The sequence below is a fragment of the Chrysemys picta genome, chromosome 12 (genome assembly GCF_011386835.1).
Source record: "Chrysemys picta bellii isolate R12L10 chromosome 12, ASM1138683v2, whole genome shotgun sequence".
Taxonomy (NCBI): domain Eukaryota; kingdom Metazoa; phylum Chordata; order Testudines; family Emydidae; genus Chrysemys; species Chrysemys picta.
Window position 1 is genome coordinate 23,765,653 of NC_088802.1, and position 25,729 is coordinate 23,791,381.

The 25,729-nt window shown below is 42.5% G+C and overlaps 2 protein-coding genes across 2 annotated transcripts in view; one reads left to right on the forward strand and one right to left on the reverse strand.

The window, feature by feature from the left end:
* LOC135974464 (maestro heat-like repeat-containing protein family member 1) overlaps positions 1-25,729 on the forward strand; it is a 936,803-nt gene that overhangs the window by 154,857 nt on the left and 756,217 nt on the right. The window lies entirely within an intron of this gene.
* On the reverse strand, positions 24,304-25,239 carry LOC135974653 (olfactory receptor 6F1-like). Its single transcript, XM_065563070.1, has one exon. It carries the CDS (start codon positions 25,237-25,239, stop codon positions 24,304-24,306), a length of 936 nt encoding a protein of 311 aa, XP_065419142.1.

A 25,729-nucleotide genomic window follows, 5' to 3' on the forward strand; every position in this document is an offset into this window, starting at 1 on the left:
TAACCTCCATGAATTTATCCAGTTCTCTTTTAAACGCTGTTATAGTCCTAGCCTTCACAACCTCCTCAGGCAAGGTGTTCCACAAGTTGACTGTGTGCTGTGTGAAGAACTTCCTTTTATTTGTTTTAAACCTGCTGCCCATTAATTTCATTTGGTGAACCCTAGTTCTTATATTATGGGAACAAGTAAATAACTTTTCCTTATTCACTTTCTCCACATTGCTCATGATTTTATATACCTCTATCATATCCCCCCTTAGTCTCCTCTTTTCCAAGCTGAAAGTCCTAGCCTCTTTAATCTATCCTCATATGGGACCCGTTCCAACCCCTAATCATTTTAGTTGCCCTTCTCTGAACCTTTTCTAATGCCAGTATATCTTTTTTGAGATGAGCAGACCACATCTCTACACAGTATTCAAGATGTGGGCGTATCATGGATTTATATAAGGGCAGTAAGATATTCTCTGTCTTATTCTCTATCCCCTTTTTAATGATTCCTAACAGCCTGTTTGCTTTTTTGACCGCCTCTGCACACTGCGTGGATGACTTCAGAGAATTATCCATGATGACATCAAGATCTTTTTCCTGATTCGTTGTATCTAAATTAGGCCCCATCATATTGTATGTATAGTTGGAGTTATTTTTTCCAATGTGCATTACTTTACATTTATCCACATTAAATTTTATTTGCAATTTTGTTGCCCAATCACTTAGCTTTGTGAGATCTTTTTGAAGTTCTTCACAGTCTGCTTTGGTCTTAACTATCTTGAGCAGTTTAGTATCATCTGCAAACTTTGCCACCTCACTTTTTACCCCTTTCTCCAGATCATTTATGAATAAGTTGAATAGGATTGGTCCTAGGACTGACCCTTGGGGAACACCACTAGTTACCCCTTTCCATTCTGAAAATTTACCATTTATTCCTACCCTTTGTTCCCTGTCTTTTGACCAGTTCTCAATCTATGAAAGGATCTTCCCTCTTATCCCATGACAACCTAATTTACCTAAGAGCCTTTGGTGAGGGACGTTGTCAAATGCTTTCTGGAAATCTAAGTACACTATGTCCACTGGTTCCCCCTTGTCCACAAGTTTGTTTACCCCTTTAAAGAATTCTAATAGATTAGTAAGACATGATTTCCCTTTACAAAAACCATGTTGAATTTTGCACTACAATTTATGTTCTTCTATGTGTCTGACAATTTTATTTTTTACAATTGTTTCAACTAATTTGCCGGGTACTGACGTTAGACTTACCGGTCTGTAATTGCCGGGATCACCTCTAGAGCCCTTTTTAAATATTGGTGTTACATTAGCTATCTTCCAGTCAATGGGTACAGAAGCCAATTTAAAGGACAGGTTACAAACCATAGTTAGTAGTTACGAAATTTCACATTTGAGTTCTTTCAGAACTCTTGGGTGAATGCCATCTGGTCCCGGTGACCTCCTCTAGTGACACCTCAATCTGTGACAGTTCCTCAGATTTGTCACCTACAAAAGCCGTCTCAGGTTTGGGAATCTCCCTAACAGCATCAGCCATGAAGACTAAAGCAAAGAATTAATTTAGTTTCTCCACAATGACTTTATTGTTTTTAAGTGCTCCTTTTGTATGTCGATCGTCCAGGGGCCCCACTGGTTGTTCAGCAGGCTTTCCACTTCTGATGTACTTTAAAAACATTTTGTTATTACCTTTTGAGTTTTTGGCTAGCTGTTCTTCGAACTCCTTTTTGGCTTTTCTTATTATATTTTTACACTTAATTTGGCAGTGTTTATGCTCCTTTCTATTTACCTCACTAGGATTTGTCTTCCACTTTTTAAAAGATGCCTTTTTATGTCCCACTGCTTCTTTTACATGGTTGTTGAGCCACGATGGCTCTTTTTTAATTCCTTTACTGTGTTTTTTAATTTGGGGTATACATTTAAGTTGGGCCTCTATTATGGCCTCATTTTTGCATAGTTCCCCTCTCTGAAGTTAAATGACGCAGTGTTGGGCTGTTGAGCTGTTCTTCCTACCACAGGGATGTTAAATGTTATTATATTAAGGTCACTATTTCCAAGCGGTCCTGTTATAGTTACCTCTTGGACCAGATCCTGCGCTCCACTCAGGACTAAATCGAGAATTGCCTCTCCCCTTGTGGGTTCCTGTACCAGTGGCTCCAAGAAGCAGTCATTTAAAGTATCGAGAAATTTTGTCTCTGCATTTCATCCTGAGGTGGCATGTTCCCAGTCAATATGGGGATAATTGAAATCCCCCAGTATTATTTAGTTCTTTATTTTGATAGACTCTCTAATCTCCCTTAGCATTTCATCATCACTATCACTGTCCTGGTCAAGTGGTTGATAATAAGATCCCTATTGTTATATTCTTATTAGAGCATGAAATTACTATCCATAGAGATTCTATGGAACATGTGGACTCACTTTAGATTTTTTCTTCATCCGAGTCTACATTTTCTTTCACATATAGTGCCATTCTCCCCCCCACACACACACACCGCATGACCTGTTCTGTCCTTCCGATATATTTTGTACCCCGGAATGATTGTGTCCCATTGATTGTCCTCACTCCACCAGGTTTCTGTGATGCCTATTATATCAATATCCTCCTTTAACATGAGGCTCTCTAGTTCATCCACCTTATTATTTAGACTTCTAACATTTGTGTACAAGCACTTTAAAAACTTGTCACTGTTTATTTGTCTTCCCCTTTCTGATGTGTCAGATTCTTTTTATGAGAATGTTTCTTGTGTGATCTGGCCCCTACTTTATCCTCTTCCATCCTCTCCTCCTGACTAAAACCTAGAGAATCTCTATCAATAGACTTTCCTCTAAGAGAAGTCTCTGTCCGATCCACGTGCTCCTCTGCAGCAGTTGGCTTTCCCCCATCTCTTAGTTTAAAAACTGCTCTGCAACCTTTTTAATGTTAAATGCCAGCAGTCTGGTTCCACTTTGGTTTAGGTGAAGCCCATCTCTCCTGTATAGGCTCCCCCATCCCAAAAGTTTCCCCAGTTCCTAATAAATCTAAACCCCTCCTCTCTACACCATCATCTCATCCATGCATTGAGACTGTGAAGCTCTGCCTGCCTACCTGGCCCTGCGCATAGAACTAGAAGCATTTCTGAGAATGCCACCATAAATGTCCTGGATTATTTAGTCCATTTAGACTAAATATTATCTAGACCATCCCTGACAGGTGTTTGTCTAACCTGCTCTTTAAAAATCTCCAATGATGGAGATTCTACAACCTCTCTAGGCAACTTATTCCAGTGCTTAACTACCCTGACAGTTAGGAAGTTTTTCCTAATGTCCAACCGAAACCGCCCTTGCTGTAATTTAACCACCATTGCTTCTTGTCCTGTCCTCAGAGGTTAAGAAGAACAATTTTTCTCCCTCCTCCTTGTAACAACCTTTTATGTACTTGAAAACTATCATGTCCCCTCTCAATCTTCTCTTCTCCAGACTAAACAAACCCAATTTTTTCAATCGTCCTTCACAGGTCATGTTTTTTAGACCTTTAATAATGTTTGATGCTCTTTTTTGGACTTTCTCCAATTTGTCCACATCTTTCCTAAAATGTGGGGCCCAGAACTGGACACAGTACTCCGGTTGAGGCCTAATCAGCGCAGAGTAGAGCGGAAGAATTTCTTCTCATGTCTTGCTTATAATAACACTCCTGCTAACACATCCCAGAATGATGTTTGCTTTTTTTGCAACAATGTTACACTGTTGACTCATATTTAGCTTGTGATCCACTATGACCCCCAGATCCCTTTCTGCAGTATTCCTTCCTAGGCAGTCTTTTCCCATTTTGTATGTGTGCAACTGATTGTTCCTTCCTAAGTGGAGTATTTTGCATTTGTCCTTATTGAATTTCATCCTATTTACTTCAGACCATTTTTCCAGTTACTCCAGATAATTTTTAATTATAATCCTATCCTCCAATGCACTTGCAACCCCTCCCAGCGTGGTATCGTCCGCAAACTTTATAAGTGTACTCTCTATGCCATTATCTAAATCATTGATGAAGATATTCAACAGAACCGGACCCATAACTGATACCTGTGGGACCCCACCCAATATCCCCTTCCAGCATGACTGTGAACCACTGATAATTACTCTCTGGGAATGGTTTTCCAACAAGTTATACACCTATCTTGTAGTAGTTGAATTTCCATAGTTTGTTTATGAGAAGATCATGCAAGACAGTATCAAAAGCCGTACTAAAGTCAAGGTATATCACATGCCCCCATATAGATATACCACTTCCCCGCCTATTCTCAAGGCTTGTTACCCTGTCAAAGAAAGCTTTTATCAGGTTGATCAGACATGATTGCCCTTTGCAAAAGCCATGTTGACTCTTCCCCAATGTAATGTGTTCATCTATATGTCTGATCATTCTGTTCTTTACTACAATTTCAACCAAATTGCCTGGTACTGAAATAAGGCTCACTGGTCTTTAGTTGTCAGGATCACCTCTGGAGCCTTTTTAAAAAAATGGCATTACATCAACCATCCTCCGGTTATCTGTACAGAGGCTGATTTATGCAATAGGATATATACCACAGTTAGTAGTTCTGGAATTTCATATTTGTGTTCCTTTAGAACTCTTGACTGAATTTTGGCACTGGTGTGACTAGTGTTAGAATGCTGTGTCAGATTTTGGTGCCCACAATTCAAAAAGGATGTTGATAAATTGAAGAAGGTTCAGGGAAGACCCACAAGAATGATGAGAGGATTAGAAAACATGCCTTACAGAGGTAGATTCAAAGAGCTCAATCTATTTATCTTAACAAAGAGAAGCTTAAGGGTTGACTTGATTACAGGCTCTAAGTATCTATATGGGAAACAAATATTTAATAATGGGCTCTGCAATCTAGCAGAGAAAGGTATAGCACAATTGAATGGCTGGAAGCTGAAGATCGAAAAATTCATACTGGAAATAAGGTGTACATTTTTAAGAGTGAAAGTAATTAACTAAAGTAACAATTTACCAAGGGTCATGGTGGGTTCTCCGTCACTGACAATTTTTCAATCAAGATTGGATGTTTTTAAAAAATCTGCTCTAGGAATTATTTTAGGGAAGTTCTATGGTCTGTGTTATACAAGAGGTCACCCTAGATAATCACAATGTTCCCTTCTGGCCTTGGAATCTATGCCCAGGTCTACACTAGCGTGGGGTGGGGCGCAACCTAAGATAACCAACTTCAGCTACGCGTATCTTAGGTCAAGTTACCTGGCCATGAGGTGCCTAACATCCATTGATTTTAATGGGTTTTAGGTGCCAGAGGTTCTTTTGAGAATCCCACTAGGTGCCTAAATACTTTTTAAAATCTGACCCTAAGTGTCTGCAAGAGACTAAAGGCCTGAATCTGACCTCACTGACAGCAGCCCAATCCCACTGAACTCCCTGAGCTTGTTCCTGATTTACACCCATTCTACAAACTGGGGAATGGAGGGACATGGAAGTTAAGTCACTTGCCCAAAGTCACAGAGCAAGACACTGGCAGTGCAGAAACTGGGACCAAGCTCTTCATTCAGATCCCACCTTTCCCATTATGTAAAAAAGATTCAAATTATAGAAATGAGTTTGCCCCTGGGTACAATGAAATTAGTTATACCAGGCTGATTTAATTCACAGTAAAATGTGACATTTTCATTCACATTTATATGGTTAAATTCGACCCCTTAAAAACCTCAGGGATTTAATGACAGCAGTCAACTTACTGTGCTGAGAAGTGCGGCTATCACCCAGCTGATGTTGTGTTTGCTTTCCAACTTCAGAATACTGCTGGTCGCAAAAGAAATTATCATTGAAGCTTCTGTCTAATCTCTCTGTCTGTCTACAACTAATGCCCCAATCACTGTAGTATCTGGATGCCAAATGCTCAGTTACTGAAGAGCCCTTTCATTGTTCTCACTGAGACTGAATATCAATAAACTCAGACCTCTTGCTCGCTGCCTATGAGCTCTGTGGCTGACTCTGGGTGTCTCTGGTAGCAAAGGGTTGGTGCTTTGGGCAGAAGATTTATCCATGTCTGTTCTCTAAGGATGGTTGGTGAGTCACTCCCTGGAGCCCTGTTCAGGCTCAGAAGCGGAGGCTCAAAGGCAAAAGTTAACTTCTCTGGGAGTTTCTGCTGTTTCATGAAACTCAAGTGAGACCACAGGGGGACTTCATGGGTTGAGCTTAGGGCTGGGAGCCAGGATCACCACAGGTAGAGGATCTGTGTGTTTCCTAAACACTGAAAGTGTCTCTGTCTATTACATTGTGCTGTGTCTGTGTGTTCATTGCGAGTCCAATAATCTGTCAGTTCCTGGCTTCCCTGGTCATCATGCTGATGTGAGATGCTTAATTCTGTGCTTCTGTCCCAGGCCTCAGCCCTGCTGCTAGGGTGGAGATGCTTGGGGAGCCATGAAGCAGTCTGTTATTAAAGCAGGATCAAAATCGTCAGCACTTCCCACCCTACTCAGCTCTGTTTAACTTGCGCTGAACCATGCAACTATCCTGGACAGGATAGAGCCCTCTCTGAACCAAAGTCACCTGCCTGGCCCAGATCAGGGGATGAGGTTGAATACATGTAATAGCTGAACTCAGGTTAGTGACTTGCAGATTTGCATGGCAGGGGGCCAATGAGAACAGAGTCCTATACTGAAATCGTTACCAAGCGGTTGAAACTTTATTAAATCTTTAGGCTTGGGATTTTCAAAGCTGCCTAGGAGAGTTCAGCATCCAAGTCCTATTGATTGTAATAGGAACTGAGCATCCAAATCCCTCCAGCAGTTCTGAAGTTCTCACCAATAATTTCTAAAATTATGGTTATTGGTCTAAAGCATCCAGAGGTCTCAGGGTGGAGTTTAAGGCATTGGTTCTGAATAAAGCTGTCCAAAATTGTGCAGACACACTTCCCTCTTTGAAAAAATGCATGTCGAGGTTGTTAAAAAACGTTGCTAATTTGTGTCAAATTCCTTGCATTGTTTTGGCCGGAAAAAAATGACATTTTCTAAACAAAATGTTTTGATTTGTTTATTTGAAATGATTTTTTGTTTTGAATTTTGCTTCAATTTTATTTTCTTTGTTAAATTGCATTTTGGGTGAAGCAAAACCTTCTGTTTGACCTAAGACTTTTTTTTAAAAAAAAATTATCTTTCGGTTCAGCCACCAAACTGAGACGTTTCTTATTCGCACTGCTGTAAGTATGACCTATAAAGCCGACATGGATTGAGCCTGGCCCACCTGAGGGACTGACTCTGACCCGTGCCTTACTGACACACAGCTGTGGTCAGCCTGGACTCCCGAGCTGCATCCGCCTCTTTATAAAGAGAACGGGTGTCAAACTCAGTACAACCACACAGCTCCTTCTCCTCACTCACATTAGATGTATTATTTAGAGTTGGAGATAAGATCCTTCCCTTCTCAGAAACTATCACCACCCTCTCCTGAGTATCCTTATTTAATGGCCACCATCTTGGTTGACATATCAAGGACTGAAACAGGAAACCTGCAGATGTAAACACATGAGCTGCTCCAGCTTAAGCTAAAGGGACAATGCCCTTTAGTATTCCCTGTACCAGGTTCATATCCTCCACGGATGGAGCTCAGAGGGGGATGCTCTACACACACTGGCAACTGGGTTTCACTTGCAATGAAGGTTTTGTCTGTCTATTGCTCATTTCAGTCATTGCAGTGGTGGGAACTGGGGATCTACAGAATTGTCAATGGGGAAGAACTTAGAAATTGGTCTTTTCTTGCATGGAGACAGGTTATGGACCTAGAACCCAGGACTCCATTATCCCTCTCTAGAACTGTGAGGAAGATGGGACTTTGAGCCACGATTGAATCTTGACCCCAACATCCCAGTTTGTGCTCCACTCCTATGAGCCCCATGATGTACACCCACATAGGGCCCAGCTCAAGCCTCACTGTATCAGACCCTGCTGGCTGTCTTCTTCTATTCTGTGGTTCCACATTATTAGAGCCTGAGGACCAAGGACATAAATGGTTCCCTGGGGTAAAGGGGAAAAAATCCCTTGTGGTCCACTCTTAGTGTTGTGGGTTAGATCTTTCTTATTATTAAACCTGAGCTACCTGGGACAAAGGCATCTGTGGGGGGAAGAGCAAACACATGTGATTGCACCAATTAAAGGTTCCAGATCCCCGACAGGTCGTATTCTGCTAACCCAAGCTACACAATCTAATGAAAATTCTTGCTCATCTCAACCCTGTTGAAAAGATAAAACAAAATAAAATATCTCCTGCTTCCAGTCCTTTGCAACAGAGCTGTGGATTCTCATAATCCGGTTCCCAGCAGAAAACAATTAGTCAGGTCTGCCTCCTGGTTTAAGACTTTCCAGATAAATGTGTAAATCCACCAGCAGGTCTGTTGTACACACATACAAAGATATTTTTTGACTGAAAATTGAAAACCCAGATATCAATTTATTGTTTTTGTTTTCAATGAAAAAGTTTGGTTTTCAGCACTTTTTATCCAAAAAGATTTATATTTCAGATGAATATTTTTGGTTTTTGCTTGCCCAAAACTGAAAAAAAAAAGTTGTATTGTTTTTAGTTTATTGACAAAAAGTTGAAGTATTCCACAGAAAATCCCCCATATTCCAGCTGTCATGAATGTTGGTGTGTGTATGTAATAGTTATTAATTAGTATTCCAAAATGTGACTTATGTGCCAAGTTTGCTCCAGACAATTCCAACATCCTCACCCACAGGCTACAGACAGTCACAAAAGCAATCATTGCAGGGCATTAAAGATGAATGGGTCCAAGTAGCCAAACAATGGGTCATTCAAGCTGGGGGGCATACATGGTCTGGCCAAATGCGCTGGCCAACTGGGAAAAAGTAGACTGAGACAGAAGGAAGATTTCACAGCTGTGTCCTATCTGAAAGACACCATGAGCAATGTGGTAATTGGGAACAGACATGCAGGGAGGGTGGGAGCATTCAAAACCCCCATTTTTCCCTGGGAGAGGAAAACAGAGTCATGGAGAGAAACTGAGACCAGGCTGGGTCCCAGGAGCTTCCTGGCTTTCTGAGAGCATGTGAGTTGGGTGGGGTCACTTCTTCTCTTGTAACACAAGAGGGAAACCCATCCATCAGGACTCTGTCTCTCTGACTCAGCCCTCTGGCCAGGGCACTGCACAGTCCTTCTCTTCCAGGGTATCAATGTCCCAGTGAATCAATTGTCCCCATACCGCTCCAGACAGTCTTCTGCTCCAAGGCCAGGTCCTGTGCCACTTTCCCAGCAGTTGGTTGGGGAACTCGGGCCTGCCCACTACTCTGGGTTCCAGCCCAGGGACCCTATGGCCTGCAACTATAGTCTGCTTGCTCCCACACCCAGCAGATATTTCCTTCCTACTCTCCTTCTCTGTCTTTTGGAGACAGCCTCTGGGTTCACCAGCTCAAACTCCCTCCTCCCAGGTCATCTGAGGGAAGGGATCAGAAAGAGACCCCGTTGACCGGAAGGCATTGATGCATTCTCCTACGGATGGGGGTTCCATGACCACCACTCCCAAGAGGAGGAGAAGGGGGGTGGTGATAGTTGGGGACTCCCTCCTAAGGGGAACAAAGTCATTCATCTGCCGTCAGGACCAGGAATCCTGAGAAGTGTGCTGCTTGCCTGGAGCTAGAATTCAGGATGTGACAGAGTTGGCCGAGACTCATCAAGCCCTTGGACCACTACCCCTTCCTACTTATCCACGTGGGCACCAACAATATTGCCAAGAATGACCTTGAGTGGATCACTGCAGACTATGTGGCTTTGGGAAGAAGGATAAAAGAGTTTGGAGTGCAAGTGATGTCCTCTTCCCTCCTCCCTGTTGAAGGAAAAGGCCTGGGTAGGGACCATCGATTCATGGAAGTAAATGTGTGAGTACGCAGTTGTTGTCAGCAAGAGGGCTTTGGCTTCTTCAGCAACGAGCTGATGTTCCAGAAAAGAAGATTACTGTGCTGGAGTGGGCTCCATCTATCAAATACTAGGAAGAGCATCTTTGGACATCGTCTGGCTAACCTGATAAGGAGAGCTTTAAACTAGGTCCTATGGGGGATGGTGACAAAAATCCGGCCAATGTGCATCTAGGCTCAAGTAATGATTACAAACAGAAGGGGTTAATTTCTGGAGAAGAGACTAGAAATCACAACTGCATTAAAAAGGCAAGAGGAAAAGCAACAGAGCAGTCTGCAAAATCCCCAAGGTCCCGGACAATCTGAGCTAGGGACATTCCTTCTCCACCCCAAATCAAGTGAACAATAGTGCTTGGAGTATGTGAGCCAGACGCACCAGCCAGGCATCTAGAAACAATGGTTCTCTGGGCCACCTCAGAGCACTGGCCCACCCTATCCAGTGCCCCAGCTCCAGCTGAGGCCAATATCTGATGCTTCAAATGAAGGGGAGGAGAGAAACAGAATCCATCAGACCAACTGTGCATTGGAGAAAAAAGTCCTACCTGACACCTGCAGGCAACCAGCTGAAGCCCTTTGATTAGATGTGTGTAGGTTCTTTGTTGCTTTGAAATCTATTTTTAAATGTTTGTTCCAATTGCTAAAAAAATATACTTTGTTTTAAGGTAGGCATTGGTCAATGTCACTGGTCACTGGTGCCTGAAGCCCAGTTGGAGCTGCAGGGTGAAAAGCAGTTGGTATGTGGGATATATGCGGGATAGAGTACCTAGGTCCTGGTCTGAGAGTGGAAGGAGTGTGAGATTCTTCCCTGAGACTGATGAGGGCAAGAAGCTCAACACCTGAGGTGGATGCTTTCAGAGAGACCAGAGAGTAGGCAGAGGTGTCTCTAGCCCATAACCAGCTCTACCCTTGGCACGGCCATATGACAGTGTCACCTATCAGGAAACTACTGCAGGTCCTAACAACAAGTATCCCGGGAACAATTTCAAGTCATGAAAGATGAGATGTGGCCCAATACCCCTTAATTTCAAAGGGAGGAGATTGGGTGCCTGAGCAATTGCTCTAGGCACTCTTCAGCTAGGAAATGTCTGGAAAGAAAAGGCCCTTCTCATGATGTGGGCTTAGGAGGTGGAAGGTTTGGTGCCCCTGATTTCTCTCCTCAGTACTGCTTATAACAGGACAATGCACAGAGTGAAGCACTATGAGAGAAGTGAATGGGACCAAATTCATCCCGTGGGTCTGCAGCAGACCCAAGAATTAAACCTAGAACTCATGACCCACATGGTGTGGCCAGCATGTATTCTGCAAATCAAAGAAGCCCAAGTGATTGCAATGAACACAGGGACTTTCACTAGGGCATTTGGGGCTCTGAGCCAAGCAAGTGTACACCTGGGAAGGAGCTGAGTCCTTAATAATTTGAACACAGTGAAAAGGGGGCCTAGCATAAACTTTCAACCCTATCATCTACAATCAGAAGAACAAAGAGGTGAAGGGGGTCTTCAGAAAAGTTGTGCTGCAGAATGTAGGCATGATTTAGGCTGCCATTTTCAGAACAACCTATGGAAGTTTGTCACCCAAATCCCATTGGCACTTTAGGCCACTTTGACTAACTTCAACAGATCTCAACAGAATTATGAAGATCGCCTGCAATCTTAACTGGATTTATTAACAATCTCTTTGACTGGGCCTTTCTTCTTCCCCAGGGTCACTCAGGATTTCACAACACTGGGCCTGAAAAAATTCCTGTGAAGTTAGAGGCAGGAAGTTTGAGAAGGGACTTTTATCATTGGGGCTCTTATTGTCCAACTGTGTTTGAAGACTTTTGGCTTGGTTCCAAAATGAAATGCTCCTCTCCCATAGTTCCCCCAGCTTTATCTGCAGAGATCCCCTCCCGAAAAAGCAGAACACTCAGAAAAAACTTTGTGCATGACCAAGTATTCAAGGTTGGAGGGAGGATAAAGAAGCTGTGAAGATGTGTTTGTAGTGAGTCCCTCTTCTCAGTCTGAAATATCATTTCACTGCATAGTTGAGGCTCTAATATTGGAACTAATCCTTGACCAAATATGAAGTCTGGCTGAGATTTTCAAAGGAGATAGGCACCTACATCCAACTGTGATTTGGGTGCTTATTTCCCTTTGCTTCCCATGGAAAGCCCAGCCTTCCTGGTTGCCAGATGCCAATGCTATTGTAGCTTTGGAAGTACACCTCTACCTCGATATAACGCTGTCCTCGGGAGCCAAAAAAATCTTACGGCGTTATAGGTGAAACTGCGTTATATTGAACTTGCTTTGATCCACCGGAGTGCACAGCAACCTCCCCCCCCGAGCACTGCTTTACCGCATTATATCCGAATCCGTGTTGTATCGGGTTGCGTTATATCGAGGTAGCGGTGCACTGGCGATCACTTGAGCTGAAGAAAACCTGTTCTACAAAGTGTAAAAAGGAGCAAAATTCAGAATGTCTGAAACCAGGCAGAAGAGAACAGTGGTTGGTGCAAAAGGATACACATGCACATTTGTGTGTGAACCACATCAACTAATGTACACATTCTGGCATAGTCTATATAACCATTGCATTTATGCATCACAATATATTATCCACATCTGGTTCAAAGAAGGAAGCATTTCCATCAGTAAGTTTTCTGAGGAAAGCTGTCCCACATTGACCTGAATTATATGGTGTTTTGAGGGAAGAATAAGTTTATCTACATCTTTTTTATTGTGGGAGATGGTTATTCCCTGTCCAGTTCAAAGATTTTCATAAGTACAAATGGGTCCCAATCTTTTAAACTCAACCCATCACCGTTATGGACAATTTTGTGTCTCCAAATCTCTGCTCTTAGCAATGCCCAGTGTGACTTGAGTTGTTTTTTTCCCAAATGTAATTGCATTTAGTGAAACAGCCTCATGAGTCTCTGGGGGGAAATGATTCACATCATGATGAAGAATAGTTTACCTTTCTGAGGGATAATGGTCTGTTATAATGCACAGCCCTTTGCCAATAGTCATCCTTTATTTCAAGAACTACCGGTAGCTGTCCATGACTCGTTCTTGACACAATGCTGCCATCTAATGGTTGCCTCAAATCTCTCTTTTATATTAGGTATCATCTGCTGATATCTAGTGGCCAATATGCTCTGCCCGGTTGGTCACTTTGCAGTATAACAGCCCATTTATCAACCTTTCTTTTTGCTCCCCACTCAAACGTTATGGGCTACGTTCTCCATTGGTGTAAAATAAGGTTGCTCCATTGAAGATAACGGACCGGATTGCCATCTAGTTTAAATTGACGTAGCTCCAGTGGAGTCAGTGGGCCACATTCTCCTCTGGTGTAAATTGATGTAGCTCCATTGGATCAGTGGGGCAGACCCAGATGCTGGGAATCAGCTATAGCCCCACTGGAGTCAATGGCCCAGATTCCCAGCTGCGGGAAATGGGTGTGGCCCCATTGAAATTAACAGAGCTACATCAGTTTACTAGAACTGAGAATCTAACCCTGTAGTTGCTCCTTTTGTATCCCTTGTTTTCTGCAGAATCCTACAGGTCTTTATATACTATGGCTGCCCCTTTCAGCCCCAGAAGTTCTGCTAACATCTTTCCCCCTTCATACAATGTAGCTGCTTCTTTCTCACTGCATATCAATCATCCAGTACAGTATACATGCTAAATTCTCATCAGTGACCCAATTCAGCCATGCAGCTGTATTTAGATAGTATAGCAGCTCTGTTCTCCTTCCTTCCCAGCCTGAGGCAGCAAAGTCTGGTGTATCGGGCACTGGAGATGTAGATTTGTGACCTCACTCTGCCATGTATCTACTGTGTGGCCTGGGGAAATTACCTCACTTCTCTGTGCCTCGGTTTCTCTTCCCTTTTTTGTTTCCTTTATGTCTTTAGAATGTAAGACCATTGAGTCAGGATTATCTCATCCTGTGTGTGCAAGCCCTGGCAATCACAATAAGGCTGTGATCTTGGATAGGGCATGAAATCACAGCAATGATATACATAAATACTACTACTAATTGTCCCTTCAGGCCCTCGGGAACTTTTCATCGGGCCCCTCCCCCGGGGACCCACTCGGCCATTCCAACCCTTCATCGTTATCCAGCTGCACAAATTGCAGCCGGCTCGTTTCTGGACCTCACCAAGGAAACATCTGTACACTCTCTTGCTCCACACTCTTCATATCCTCAACCTCACATCCCACCCCGTCACAAAGTGGTGGGACCTCCTACCACCTCTGGAGGGTGAGGAACCCCGGTGGGCCAGCCTATACTCCTCCCTGGTCCCAAAGCCCACTGGGGATATCTGTTTGTGGCTCCTTCACGGAGCCCTGAGCACAGGCGTGTTCTTGGCGCAGTTCACCCCCATCCCGGACACCTGCCCCTCTTGTGGCATGAAGGAGACACTGGCACATGTGTATCTGGAGTGTGGCAGGTTGCAGCCCCTATTCTGGCTCCTCCAGAACCTCCTGCTGAGGTTCTCTCTGCATTTCTCCCCACACTTGTTTATATTTGCACACACTAGCCGTGGCCCCACTAAGTCATGAGACCTCCTTGTTAACCTCCACCTGGCCCTAGCCAAAGTAGCCATCTACAACACCAGGAGGAAGATGCTAGATGAGGAGGTGCTCTGCGACTGTGGGGCCTATTTCCGCTCCTCCCTGGTCTCACGCATCTGGGCAGAGTTCCTCTGGGCAGCGTCCGCTGGCTCCCTTGACACCTTTGAGGAGCAGTGGGTTTGTGACCTGCTGCTCACAAACCAGGAAGAATTAGTAGGGGAAGCAAAAAGGTGGATGGGAATCTGGGAGGCAGTGACCATGAGATAATTGAGTTCAGGATCCTGACACAAGGAAGAAAGGAAAGCAGCAGAATACGGACCCTGGACTTCAGAAAAGCAGACTTTGACTCCATCAGGGAACTGATGGGCAGGATCCCCTGGGAGAATAACATGAGGGGGAAATGAGTCCAGGAGAGCTGGCTGCATTTTAAAGAATCCTTATTGAGCTTGCAGGAACAAACCATCTTTATGTGTAGAAAGAATAGTAAATATGGCAGGCGACCAGCTTGGCTTCACAGTGAAATCCTTGCTGATCTTAAACACAAAAAAGAAGCTTACAAGAAGTGGAAGATTGGACAAATGACCAGGGAGGAGTATAAAAATATTGCTGAGGAATGCAGGAGTGAAATCAGGAAGGCCAAATCACACTTGGAGTTGTAGCTAGCAAGAGATGTTAAGACTAACAAGAAGGGTTTCTTCAGGTATGTTAGCAACAAGAAGAAAGTCAAGGAAAGGGCCCCTTACTGAATGAGGGAGGCAACCTAGTGACAGAGAATGTTGAAAAAGCTAATGTACTCAATGCTTTTTTTGCCTCTGTCTTCACGAACAAGGTCAGCTCCCAGATTGCTGCACTGGGAAGCACAGTGTGGGGAGGAGGTGGCCAACCCTCTGTGGAGACAGAAGTGGTTCAGGACTATTTAGAAAAACTGGACAAGCACAAGTCCATGGGGCCGGATGCACTGCATCCAAGGGTGCTAAAGGAGTTGGTGGATGTGATTGCAGAGCCATTGGCCATTATCTTTGAAAACTCATGGTGATCGGGGGAGGTCCCGGATGACTCGAAAAAGGCTAATGTAGTGCCCATCTTTAAAAAAGGGAAGAAGGAGGATCCGGGGAACTACAGGCCAATCAGCCTCACCTCAGTCCCTGGAAAAATCATGGAGCAGGTCCTCAAGGAATCAATTCTGAAGCGCTTTGAGGAGAGGACAGTGATCAGGAACAGTCAGCATGGATTCACTAAGGGCAAGTCATTCCTGACTAACCTCATTGCCTTCTCTGATGAGATAACTGGCTCTGTGGATGAGGGGAAAGCAGTGGACATGTTATTCCTTGACTTTAGCAAAGCTTTTGATACGGTCTCCCACAGTATTCTTGCCAGCAAGTTAAAGAAGTATGGGCTGGATGAATGGACTGTAAGGTGGCTAGAAAGCTGGCTAGATCATCAGGCTCAATGGGTAGTGATCAAGGGCTCCATGTCTAGTTGGCAGCCGGTATCAAGCGGAGTGCCCCAAGGGTCGGTCCTGGGGCCGGTTTTGTTCAATATACTTCATTAATGATCTGGAGGGTGGTGGGGACTGCACCCTCAGCAAGTTTGCAGATGACACTAAACTGGGAGGAGTGGTAGATATGCTGTAGGGTAGGGATAGGATACAGAGGGACCGAGAGAAATTGGAGGGTTGGGCCAAAATAAATCTGATGAGGTTCAACAAGGACAAGTGCAGAGTCCTGCACTTAGGATGGAAAAATTCCATGCACTGCTACATACTAGGGACGGAATGGCTAGGCATCAGTTCTGCAGAAAAGGACCTAGGGGTTACAGTGGACGAGAAGCTGGATATGAGTCAATAGTGTGCCCTTGTTGCCAAGAAGACTAATGGAATTTGGGGCTGGTTAAGTTGGGGCATTGCCAGCAGATCAAGGGATTTGAACATTCCCCTCTATTTGAAATTGGTGAGGCCTCATCTGGAGTACTGTGCCCAGTTTTGGGCCCCACTCTAGAAGAAGGATATGGAAAAATTGGAAAGAGTCCAGCGGAGGTCAACAAAAATGATTAAGGGGCTGGAGCATATGACTTATGAGGAGAGGCTGAGGGAACTGGGATTGTTTAGTCTGCAGAAGAGAAGAATTGATTGGGGGATTTGATAGCTGCTTTCAACTACCTGAAAAGGGGTTCCAAAGAGGATGGATCCCTTAGGCTGGGGGAGGTCATTTAGCAGTGGACAGGCTCTGCCCACCCACTTCCAGGATCCCAACATGCTGAGGCTAATATACCTTCCTTCCTGCCCTCTCCTGTAGCTGTCTGGCCTGACCCTGTCACAATATTAAAATGCAAAAAAAGGTCTGTAAACCCTTAGAGATGTTTTAGAACTCCCCAAAAATCACAAAGGCTACCAGCTCTCATTTTTCATTTCATTATGTCTGATCTTGCTAAACCTAATTCACTCTAATAGTTCTTTGAAATAAAATGAACACCGTGCATGATTAAAGGCTACTTGCGTGAGTAACAGGTTGAATGCTAAACATCAACTGAAATAACAAATAGATCTGGTTGAATAATGGATTTTTCAGTTCATTGGCAATTTTGAAAAATAATATAAAAAATCATTTCAGGTGAAACGAGAAATGACATTTAAAAAAAAATTGGTGAATAGGAAAAAAAAGAATCGAAACAAAATAAAACATTTTGTTTTATTTTCACCTTCCCCTTCTCCTCTCTCCCCCCCCCCCAGATGTTTTGAATTTCAGGAATTTTGACAAAAACAAGAAGAAGGAGGACTAAATTCACAAAATGGCTAAACTCCTCCTCGTGTCCCCCCATTTTGGTGTCAGATGCAAAATTCTAAATCAAAGGGTTATAGATTTTACATACATACACACATAGATCTGAAAGCACTTTACAAAGCAGGTTAATATTACAGCTTTTTGAAAACTTGTCAGTGGAATTGTGTTCAATTGGAAACTGCAAGTTTAATGAAATAAACACTTTTCTTGGGAACATATTGATTTTTTAAGGGAAATTAGCAAAACAATTTATTTCAATTTGGTCAAAATGTTTCATTTTAAATTTATCATTTGAATTTTAAGTTATATTATAATTTATGTATATTGCATATATTATACTATAATCTATAACATAATGTAATATAATGATAAAAGCAACAAGAGACATTTGAATCTTATAAAAACATTTTGTTTCAGTGAGGTAATTCTGATGATTCTGAAATGAAATATTTTATAAAAAAAACAGTAAATTTTAATGTTTGGTTCTGATTTGGGATGAAAGGACATTTCTGGAGTTTGCATGGAATGGAAATTCCATTTCCCAACAAATTTCAGCTGGTGTCATTGTCTCCATTTCAAGATGGAGAAACTGAGGCACGGGAAGAGGCTGTGGCTTGTTCAAGGTCTCACAATTAAGAAGTGTATTGCTGGCACTAGAACCCAGTCAAAATGTCACTTTAAACTGAACTGTTTTCATTTTGAATTGACATTTTGAAATGAAATATTTCATTTTGAAACATTGGAACTAGAACTGATTGAAAATTTTCTAACAGAACAGTTCCATGGGAACGTGTTGATTCTATTAAAACTATTACAGGAAACAATTCAGGCTGGCTGGCTGTCTTTTCTATTTTTTCTCTATGAAATTTCAGAATTTTGTTCTGGAAGAAGTTCTGAAATGTTTATTTTTTGTTCTGATTTAGAGTAATAATAATAATAATGAGGAAACTTTGGAAATTACCATGGAAGAGGAATTCTGGGTTCTGATTAGCATTAGTTTTGATCAGAATGAAATGTTTGGCCATTTCTGAGTTTAAATTTTTTGGAACATTTCATTCTACAAAAAAATTCCAAATTTTAACTTTTCATCCAGATTCAGGATGAAAACAATTTCAAAATATTGGAATTGCCTCTGCAATGCAACATCTTGAGCTGGAAAGACATTTGGTTTAAATTTGACAGACATCTCAGTCTCCAATGATGGAGTTAGCCATGCAATATCCCGGTGACTATTTTCCATAGTCTTGTCTGTCAAATGTATCTTTTCTTCTGTAATGTACTAACACAAAAATATCTCTATTTGTCTCAGGAGATTGTGGGAGTGAGACTGAGCATTGGTGTGCTTTGTTGTTCTCTCTGTGTCTCTTTCTGTTGAGTGAATGGAGAATTTGTGATTATCTGTGTGTGTGTGTTTAATTTTGTGATTGTTGTGGGTTTACTTTTAGGATTTCTTTTGTTTTAGCAGGCTTTTGTCTGTCCTCTGGGCTGGCATGGCCAGCCCAGGGGGACAGAGACCTCAGTTTGTTGTGGATTCTCAGGGTTTAACCAAGGCCCTGGGTTGCAGATTTTGACTACAGAATCTGCCTCTGTGGAGGCGTGTTTTCTAACTGTGATGAAGGTGACCATGTTTAAAAATATGCGGTAGGCCTTCCTTGTTGCCACGCTGAGCCTTGTTGAGCAGGTGGCTGTGAAGGGGATTGTTGTGTGGTGTGTTTCAGTCCCTGTAGTGACCCTCTCAACACCTGCTGTTAAAGTCAATATCTCTAAAGTCCTTCTTTTATTAGGAAATGAGCAGCTGGCCAGAGACCTGCTGAGTAAGATCGCTGCCCTATTAGGAGATTTCCTTTGGATTGAACAGCCCCAGAGGTTCAGCATGTCTTGTTCTTTTGTTGGCAGGTTTATATGGTATTAAACAATGCTTCCAAAGTGTCGAAAGTTTCCCTCAACTATAGGATTAGGGAGTGTGACTAAACTGTGTTTGTTGCCACTGAAGACATGGCCTGTTTTTGTTGTGGGAGTCTGACACAAGTGGTTAATTGGAAAATGCAGGTGAAAGAAATAAGAAAATGCAGGTGGCCCTTGGGAATGGTGACCTTTTAAAAGATGTTCACTTTCAGGACTCTTTCAATTATTTTGGGGGAGACTGGGTTGCCTCAAAGGATGTTTTCCCCTCCCTAAGGCAGTGGTGGGAGGTGGGTAAAATTAATATTAAATATTTTTATGAGCAATACATGCAGCAGACAACCCTGGTCCTTCATGGGAGTATGAAGGAGTTAAAGTTGGGGATTGTGGAACTTGAAAAAGTCTTTCATGGCAGTAATGACTCTGGTTGCATGAGAGCTTGAAAGACAAAAAACTGCTCCTACAAGATCTGTTGGGTAGCAACGTTCAGGGTGCATTGGTCAGGGCCCGATTTCAGGGCCTTTCTCAAATGGATGTGCCTACTCAGCTTTTTTCTGACCTGGAAGAGAAACATACCAACCAGAAAATGAGTGGCCATTTCAAGACATTTTCAGGCCAAGTGCTTTCAGCTCCTGTGGGGATTAGGAACTTTGCTGTGAATTTTTTCTCAGAACTGTATGCAGCTGAGACTGTGTCTCTATCTGAGTGTTGGTGGCTCCTTGAAGATCTTCCTAGGATCTCAATGTTGGATGTGGACAGACTTGAACAGGACCTGACACTCTCAGAATTGACTTGTGGCCTTAATGGTATTGATGGTTTGCCTGTTGAGTTTTATAAGGCCTTTTGGACCTTTCTTGAGCCTATCTTGCTCCAGGTTTTTCAGGTTTGCATTGGAGAGGAGATACTGCCTCTCATTTGTCATCAAGTGGTTCCTACCCTGTTGCCTAAGAAGGGGGCCTTGGGAAGGTGAAGAATTGGAGATCTGTTTCCCTGCTTTGCTTGGACGATAAACTGTGTTCAAAGGTCTTAGCAAATAAATTGAAAACTGTGATTTGTTTAGTAGTTCACCCTGATCAGACATATTGCATCCCCAACAGGTCCATTTTTGATCACCTTGTTCACTTGCGGGATGTAATTTCGACCTCAAAAATGTTTGATTTGCACATTGGGTTGATTCCCCTTTATGGAGAGTTGGCTTTTGATAGTGTAGATGATGAATATTTGTTTTGTACCCTTGTTGCTTTTGGTTTTGGGCCCAGGTTTGTCTCCTGCTTTCAGTTACTCTATATTGAGATATATAGTCTACTTAAGATGAATGGTGTTTTGAGAATCATAGAGGGTGCAACCTGTCTGGGCTATTGAATGCTCTTTCTATCAAGCTCCTGTTATGCATGTTGCGAAACCACTTTTCTTGCCCTTCTCTTCCTGTACCAGCTTGTGCTGCCTTGAAAGTCTCTGCATATGCTGACAATGTGACTGTTTATTACTCATGATTGCAATGTCCAGGTTTTGACTGAATGTCAATACTCTTTCGAGCAGGCTTCCTCAGCTGGCATAAATTGGGGGAAGAGTGAGACACTCCTGCTGGGGGCTTGGGTGATCTCCTACCCTCTAATTTTGCCAGGGAGGACTACTGTGGAGGTGATCTGGCTTTAAGGTATGGGAAATATGCTGGGACCAGATGATATTTTGGGTCGGATTTGGGAGAGAGTTATGGAAAAGTTGGAGGGGAGGTTGCGAAGGTGGAAGTGGTGTTTGCCTCGACTCTCATTCTAAGGGTGTGTGTTACTGATTAATAATTAAATTACCTCTGTGTTGTGGCATAAGTGTATTGTTTTGGATCCCCCTCCAGTCCTTTCAGAAAAAGTTCACAAGGTTCTTTTAGACTTTTTCTGGGATGGCCGTCACTGGCTGAGGCAGAGTATTTTGTAACTGCCGGTGTGGAAAGGGGTCAAGGTCTCACTAATCTTTTAAGCAGAATCTCTACTTTTGGGTACAGATGCTGCAACAGCTGTTGCTTGGGGATGAGCCTGTTTCTTGGAAGCAACTGCCCTTTGCTTTTCTTTGGCAGGTGGGGAGTTTGGCTTTTGCTCAGGAACTTTTTTGGTTGACCCTGGTTACCTCAGTTTTGAGGTGTTGACTTTTCTAATTAAAGCCTTTTTAGTGCTTGGAGATTTTTTAAGCTGAGGCTTCTGGATAGGCTGGAGTTCCCAGGACTGCTTGTTGAACCACTTGCTTAAAACCTTCTTGGGAGGATTCCTAGTCTTGTTTCTAGGAGTCTTGTCTCTTCCTTTATTGCAACAGGTGTAACAAAACTGGTTCATTTAATTGATTTTACTAATTTTGCATGTGTCTCAGCAGATATCTTGGCTGGCAAGCTTGGTTTTCATTTGGTTCACTGAATTTCTTGGTTTTTATCACTGGTGGAATCCGTCCTTCCTGGGGCAATATTGTTAGTCTGGACACTTGCCTCCTTGATTATACAAATTCCTGTTTCTATTTTCTTGCCTGTTGCTTCCATTGTGGATTGGGATGTTGTGAAGCCTGGCAGTTTGCTTGCCTTCAATGGATCTTCTGAACCTACTTTTAATTGATTATCCCAATACAGTATGGAGGAGACAGCTTCTGGTGGCGGACTCCATTCATCCAGCCTGGTGAACTGTATACAAGCTTCCAACTGCAGAAAGGAAGGATGATCTCCAATGGTCAGTTCTTCATGGAGCTATAGCCATGAAAATGTTTGTGCATCATTTGACTCTGCAGGTGTCCATGTCTGGTCCGACATGAAGGAGACATTTTTTTTCATGTTTCCTACTTGTTCCAGGTGACAGACATTATTTGTTTTACTTCAGGGTATTTTTAAGTTATTATCCCTTGATTTTTCTCCTACTGTATTTATTTTACTGTTAAGTATAGGTTCACAAAGAGATCTGTTGTATGCCTTGAAAACTTTATTTTGGGTCAAGCAAAGCTGTCCATTATAAAAGTAGATGATAGTAATTTATTGGTACTGGGGTTACAAATCTGTTATTATTATTGTTATTATTTTAGATGTTTAGGGGTTTCGTGTCTTCATTTGGAGTTTAAATATTGTACTCTTATAAGCAATTTGAAACAATTTATGCAGCACTGGGCTATTATAAATGAACTGTTGGGTTGGCCAACTGCTGTGGAATTTATAATTTTTTTTCTTTTCTGTGTTTCTTTACTGATCTTTATTAAAAGTATTTTAAAAGCCAAAAGTCTCTCTCTCTCTTTCTGATCAAAAACCATATCTGATTGGATATTGGAAAAAAGACACGAGAAGTAATTCTTCCGCTCTACTCCCCGTTGATTAGGCCTCAGCTGCAGTATTGTGTCCAGTTCTGGGCGCCACATTTCAGGAAAGATGTGGACAAATTGGAGAAAATCCAGAGAAGAGCAACAAAAATGATTAAAGGTCTAGAAAACATGACCTATGAGGGAAGATTGAAAAAAAATGGGTTTGTTTAGTCTGGAGAAGAGAAAACTGAGAGGGGACATGATGACAGTTTTCAAGTACATAAAAGGTTGTTACAAGGAGGAAGGAGAAAAATTGTTCTCCTTAACCTCTGAGGCTAGAACAAGAAGCAATGGGCAGTTTAGGTTCTATGATTCTGTTAGCCTTTTAGACATCTGTTGTGTATTGAGATGAAGTTTTCAGAGAACTATCCAAAATGACTCCAAGATATCTTTCGTGAGTGGTAACAGGCAATATAGAAGCCACCATTATCATTTTATATGTATAGTTTGGATTATTTCTTCCAATGCACATTACTTTCACTTATCAATGTTGAATTTCATCTGCCATTTTGTTGCCCAGTCACCCAGTTTTCTGCAGTCAGCTTTGGACTTAACTATCTTGAATAATTTTGTAGCATCTGCAAACTTTGCCACTTCACTGTTCATTCCCTTTTCCAGATCATCAGTGAATATGTCGAACAGCACAAGTCCCAGTACAGATGCTTGGGATGCCCCACTCTTTACCTCTTTCCATTTTTAAAACTAACCATTTATTCTAAACCTTTGTTTCCTATTTTTTAATCAGTTACTGATCCATGAGAGGACTTTCCCTGTTATCCCCTGAGTAATTTCCCTCAGAGCCTTAGGAGAGGGACCATGTCAAATACTTTCTGAAAATCCTAGTACACTATATGGACTGCATCACCCTTATCCACATGTTTGTTGGCCCCCTCAAAGAATTCTAATAGATTGGTGAGGCATGACTTCCTTTACAAAAGGTGTTTTGACTCCTCCCCAAAAAATTCTGTCCATCAACGTGTCCGATCATTCTATTCTTTAACATAGTTTCTACCAGTTTGCCCAGTACTGAAGTTAGGATCAGTGGCCTGTAATTCCCAGGATAGCCTCTGGGGCCCTTTTTAAAAATTAGAATTATATTTATTACCATCCAAATATCTGGCACATAGGCTGATTTAAGTGATTGGTTACATACTACAATTTGTAGTCCTGCAATTTCATATTTGAGTTCCTTCAGAACTCTTAGGTGAATACCATCTGGTCCTGATGATTTATTACTGTTTAATTAATCAAGTTGTTCTAAAATCTCTTCTATGGACACATCAATACGGGACAGTAATTCAATAAGGATATTGCAGGAAATTGACATTTCTGTGACGGTCAGTTCCATGGCATCACACAAGTCCTCCCTACTGGAAAATGTATCATAAAAGTAAGTAGAGGAGATAAAGTGTGAAAGTGGGAATTTCAAAGGCGCACAAGGAAGCTAGTCACCTAATTTGTATTGAAATTCAGTGGGATCTGGGCAATAAATTTGCACACATTCCTTTGAAAATGTCAGCTTGAATCTACATCTGATATTCAACGGGAGCTTGTTACCCAACTCCCTTAGGCCTACGCCCCTATGTAATTATAAATGGGTACATCCATACAGATCCTGGTAAATGCCACACAAATTTAGCAACTTGGAATTTTCAGCATAATACATTTGCATTTCTCCCACTTGAGTTCATCTGTAAGTCAACATCAGATTGTTACAGTCAATGAGGAAACCTGTAAAACAAAGAAATGTTCACATGCACTAAGAATGACCTTCAGGAAATTTTAATTTTGGTCCCTTTGACAACATTGCTACTAAATGCAGACCATTTGAAAACCACTTTACATGCCACCGATTGCCTTTTCCAAGGCTCGCGTCACCTCTTTATTTCTTAGAGTGTAAATGAAAGGGTTTAATAGAGGAGTTACAATAGTGTTAAAGACGTTGACTATTTTGTTTAAATCCAATGAGTTCTGTGCAGAAGGCTTGACATATAGAAAAATGGAGGAGCCGTACCAGATAGTTACGACAGTGAGATGGGCAGAGCAAGTGGAAAAGGCCTTTTGGCGGCCTTGGGCTGAGGGGATTCTACAGATGGTGGAGATGATGTAAATGTACGAGACTAGGGTTACTGCACATGAGCCCAGGAGGACATTCATAGAGATGATAAAAGTTGCCAGCTCAACAAGGCTCGTGTCAGTGCAGGAAAGCGCTATCCAGGAATCTATGTCACAAAAGAAGTGATTGATAACGTTAGGGCCACAGAAAGACAACCTGGATATTAGAGATGCCAGCACAGAGATAGCCAGGAACCCACTCAGCCAAGAGATGAGGGCCAGCTGAGCAGAGAAGGTGCTGTTCATGAGGGAGCTGTAACGCAATGGATGACATATGGCCAAATAGCGGTCATAGGCCATGACAGCCAGTATGAGACATTCTGTAGATCCCAGAGAGAATACTAAATACAGCTGCAGGATGCAGCCGGTGAAGGAAATGATTTGGCTTTTCCCGAACATAACTCCAATGGCCTTGGGGACGCAGGCCGTGGTGTACCAGATCTCCAGGAAGGAGAGATTGCAGAGGAAGAAGTACATGGGGGTGTGGAGCCATGGGTGGGTACACACTAAGGCTATAACAGACATATTCCCTACAATTGTCAGGAAATACATAATTGAAAACACCACTGCAAGGGAAATCCGAAAAAACCAAGTGCCGGGAAAGCCCAGGAGTATGAATTTCTGCACGCTGGTTTGGTTTTCTATTTCTGCTCCAGCCATGAGGTCCATCTGTCAAAACATGAGGAATTATAAAGGCATTTAAACATGTTGAACACACTTTTGGATGTGCAAATGTGAAGTGCCAAATACCTTACCCTATCAGGGTACCTATAAAATATCTGCAGATCCACAGCCCTGAAACTCTGCCCACATCTCCTAAAACACTTTCAAGATACCTATCTGGGCTCTTGGATTGTGGGATTTGACACTGCACCCGGTAGATCTGGCTCTTGCTTGAACTCACTTCACTGGTGAAATACAAGGACCAGGATTCCAGGCTGAAATTCTAAGGGATTTGGGCAATTTAGGGCTCCTTCTAAAATCCCAGCTATGATACCTAGAACCCTGATTAAAGATAACATAAGGGAAGGGAAGCAGGTACTACTCAACACCATTCTGTGCTTGTGCACCTTTTGGGCTCTGCATCAGAGATGAGAGCTCCACTCCTTATTCCTCTAAGGCCAATGAGGAGTCAGTGGGATGTCTGACC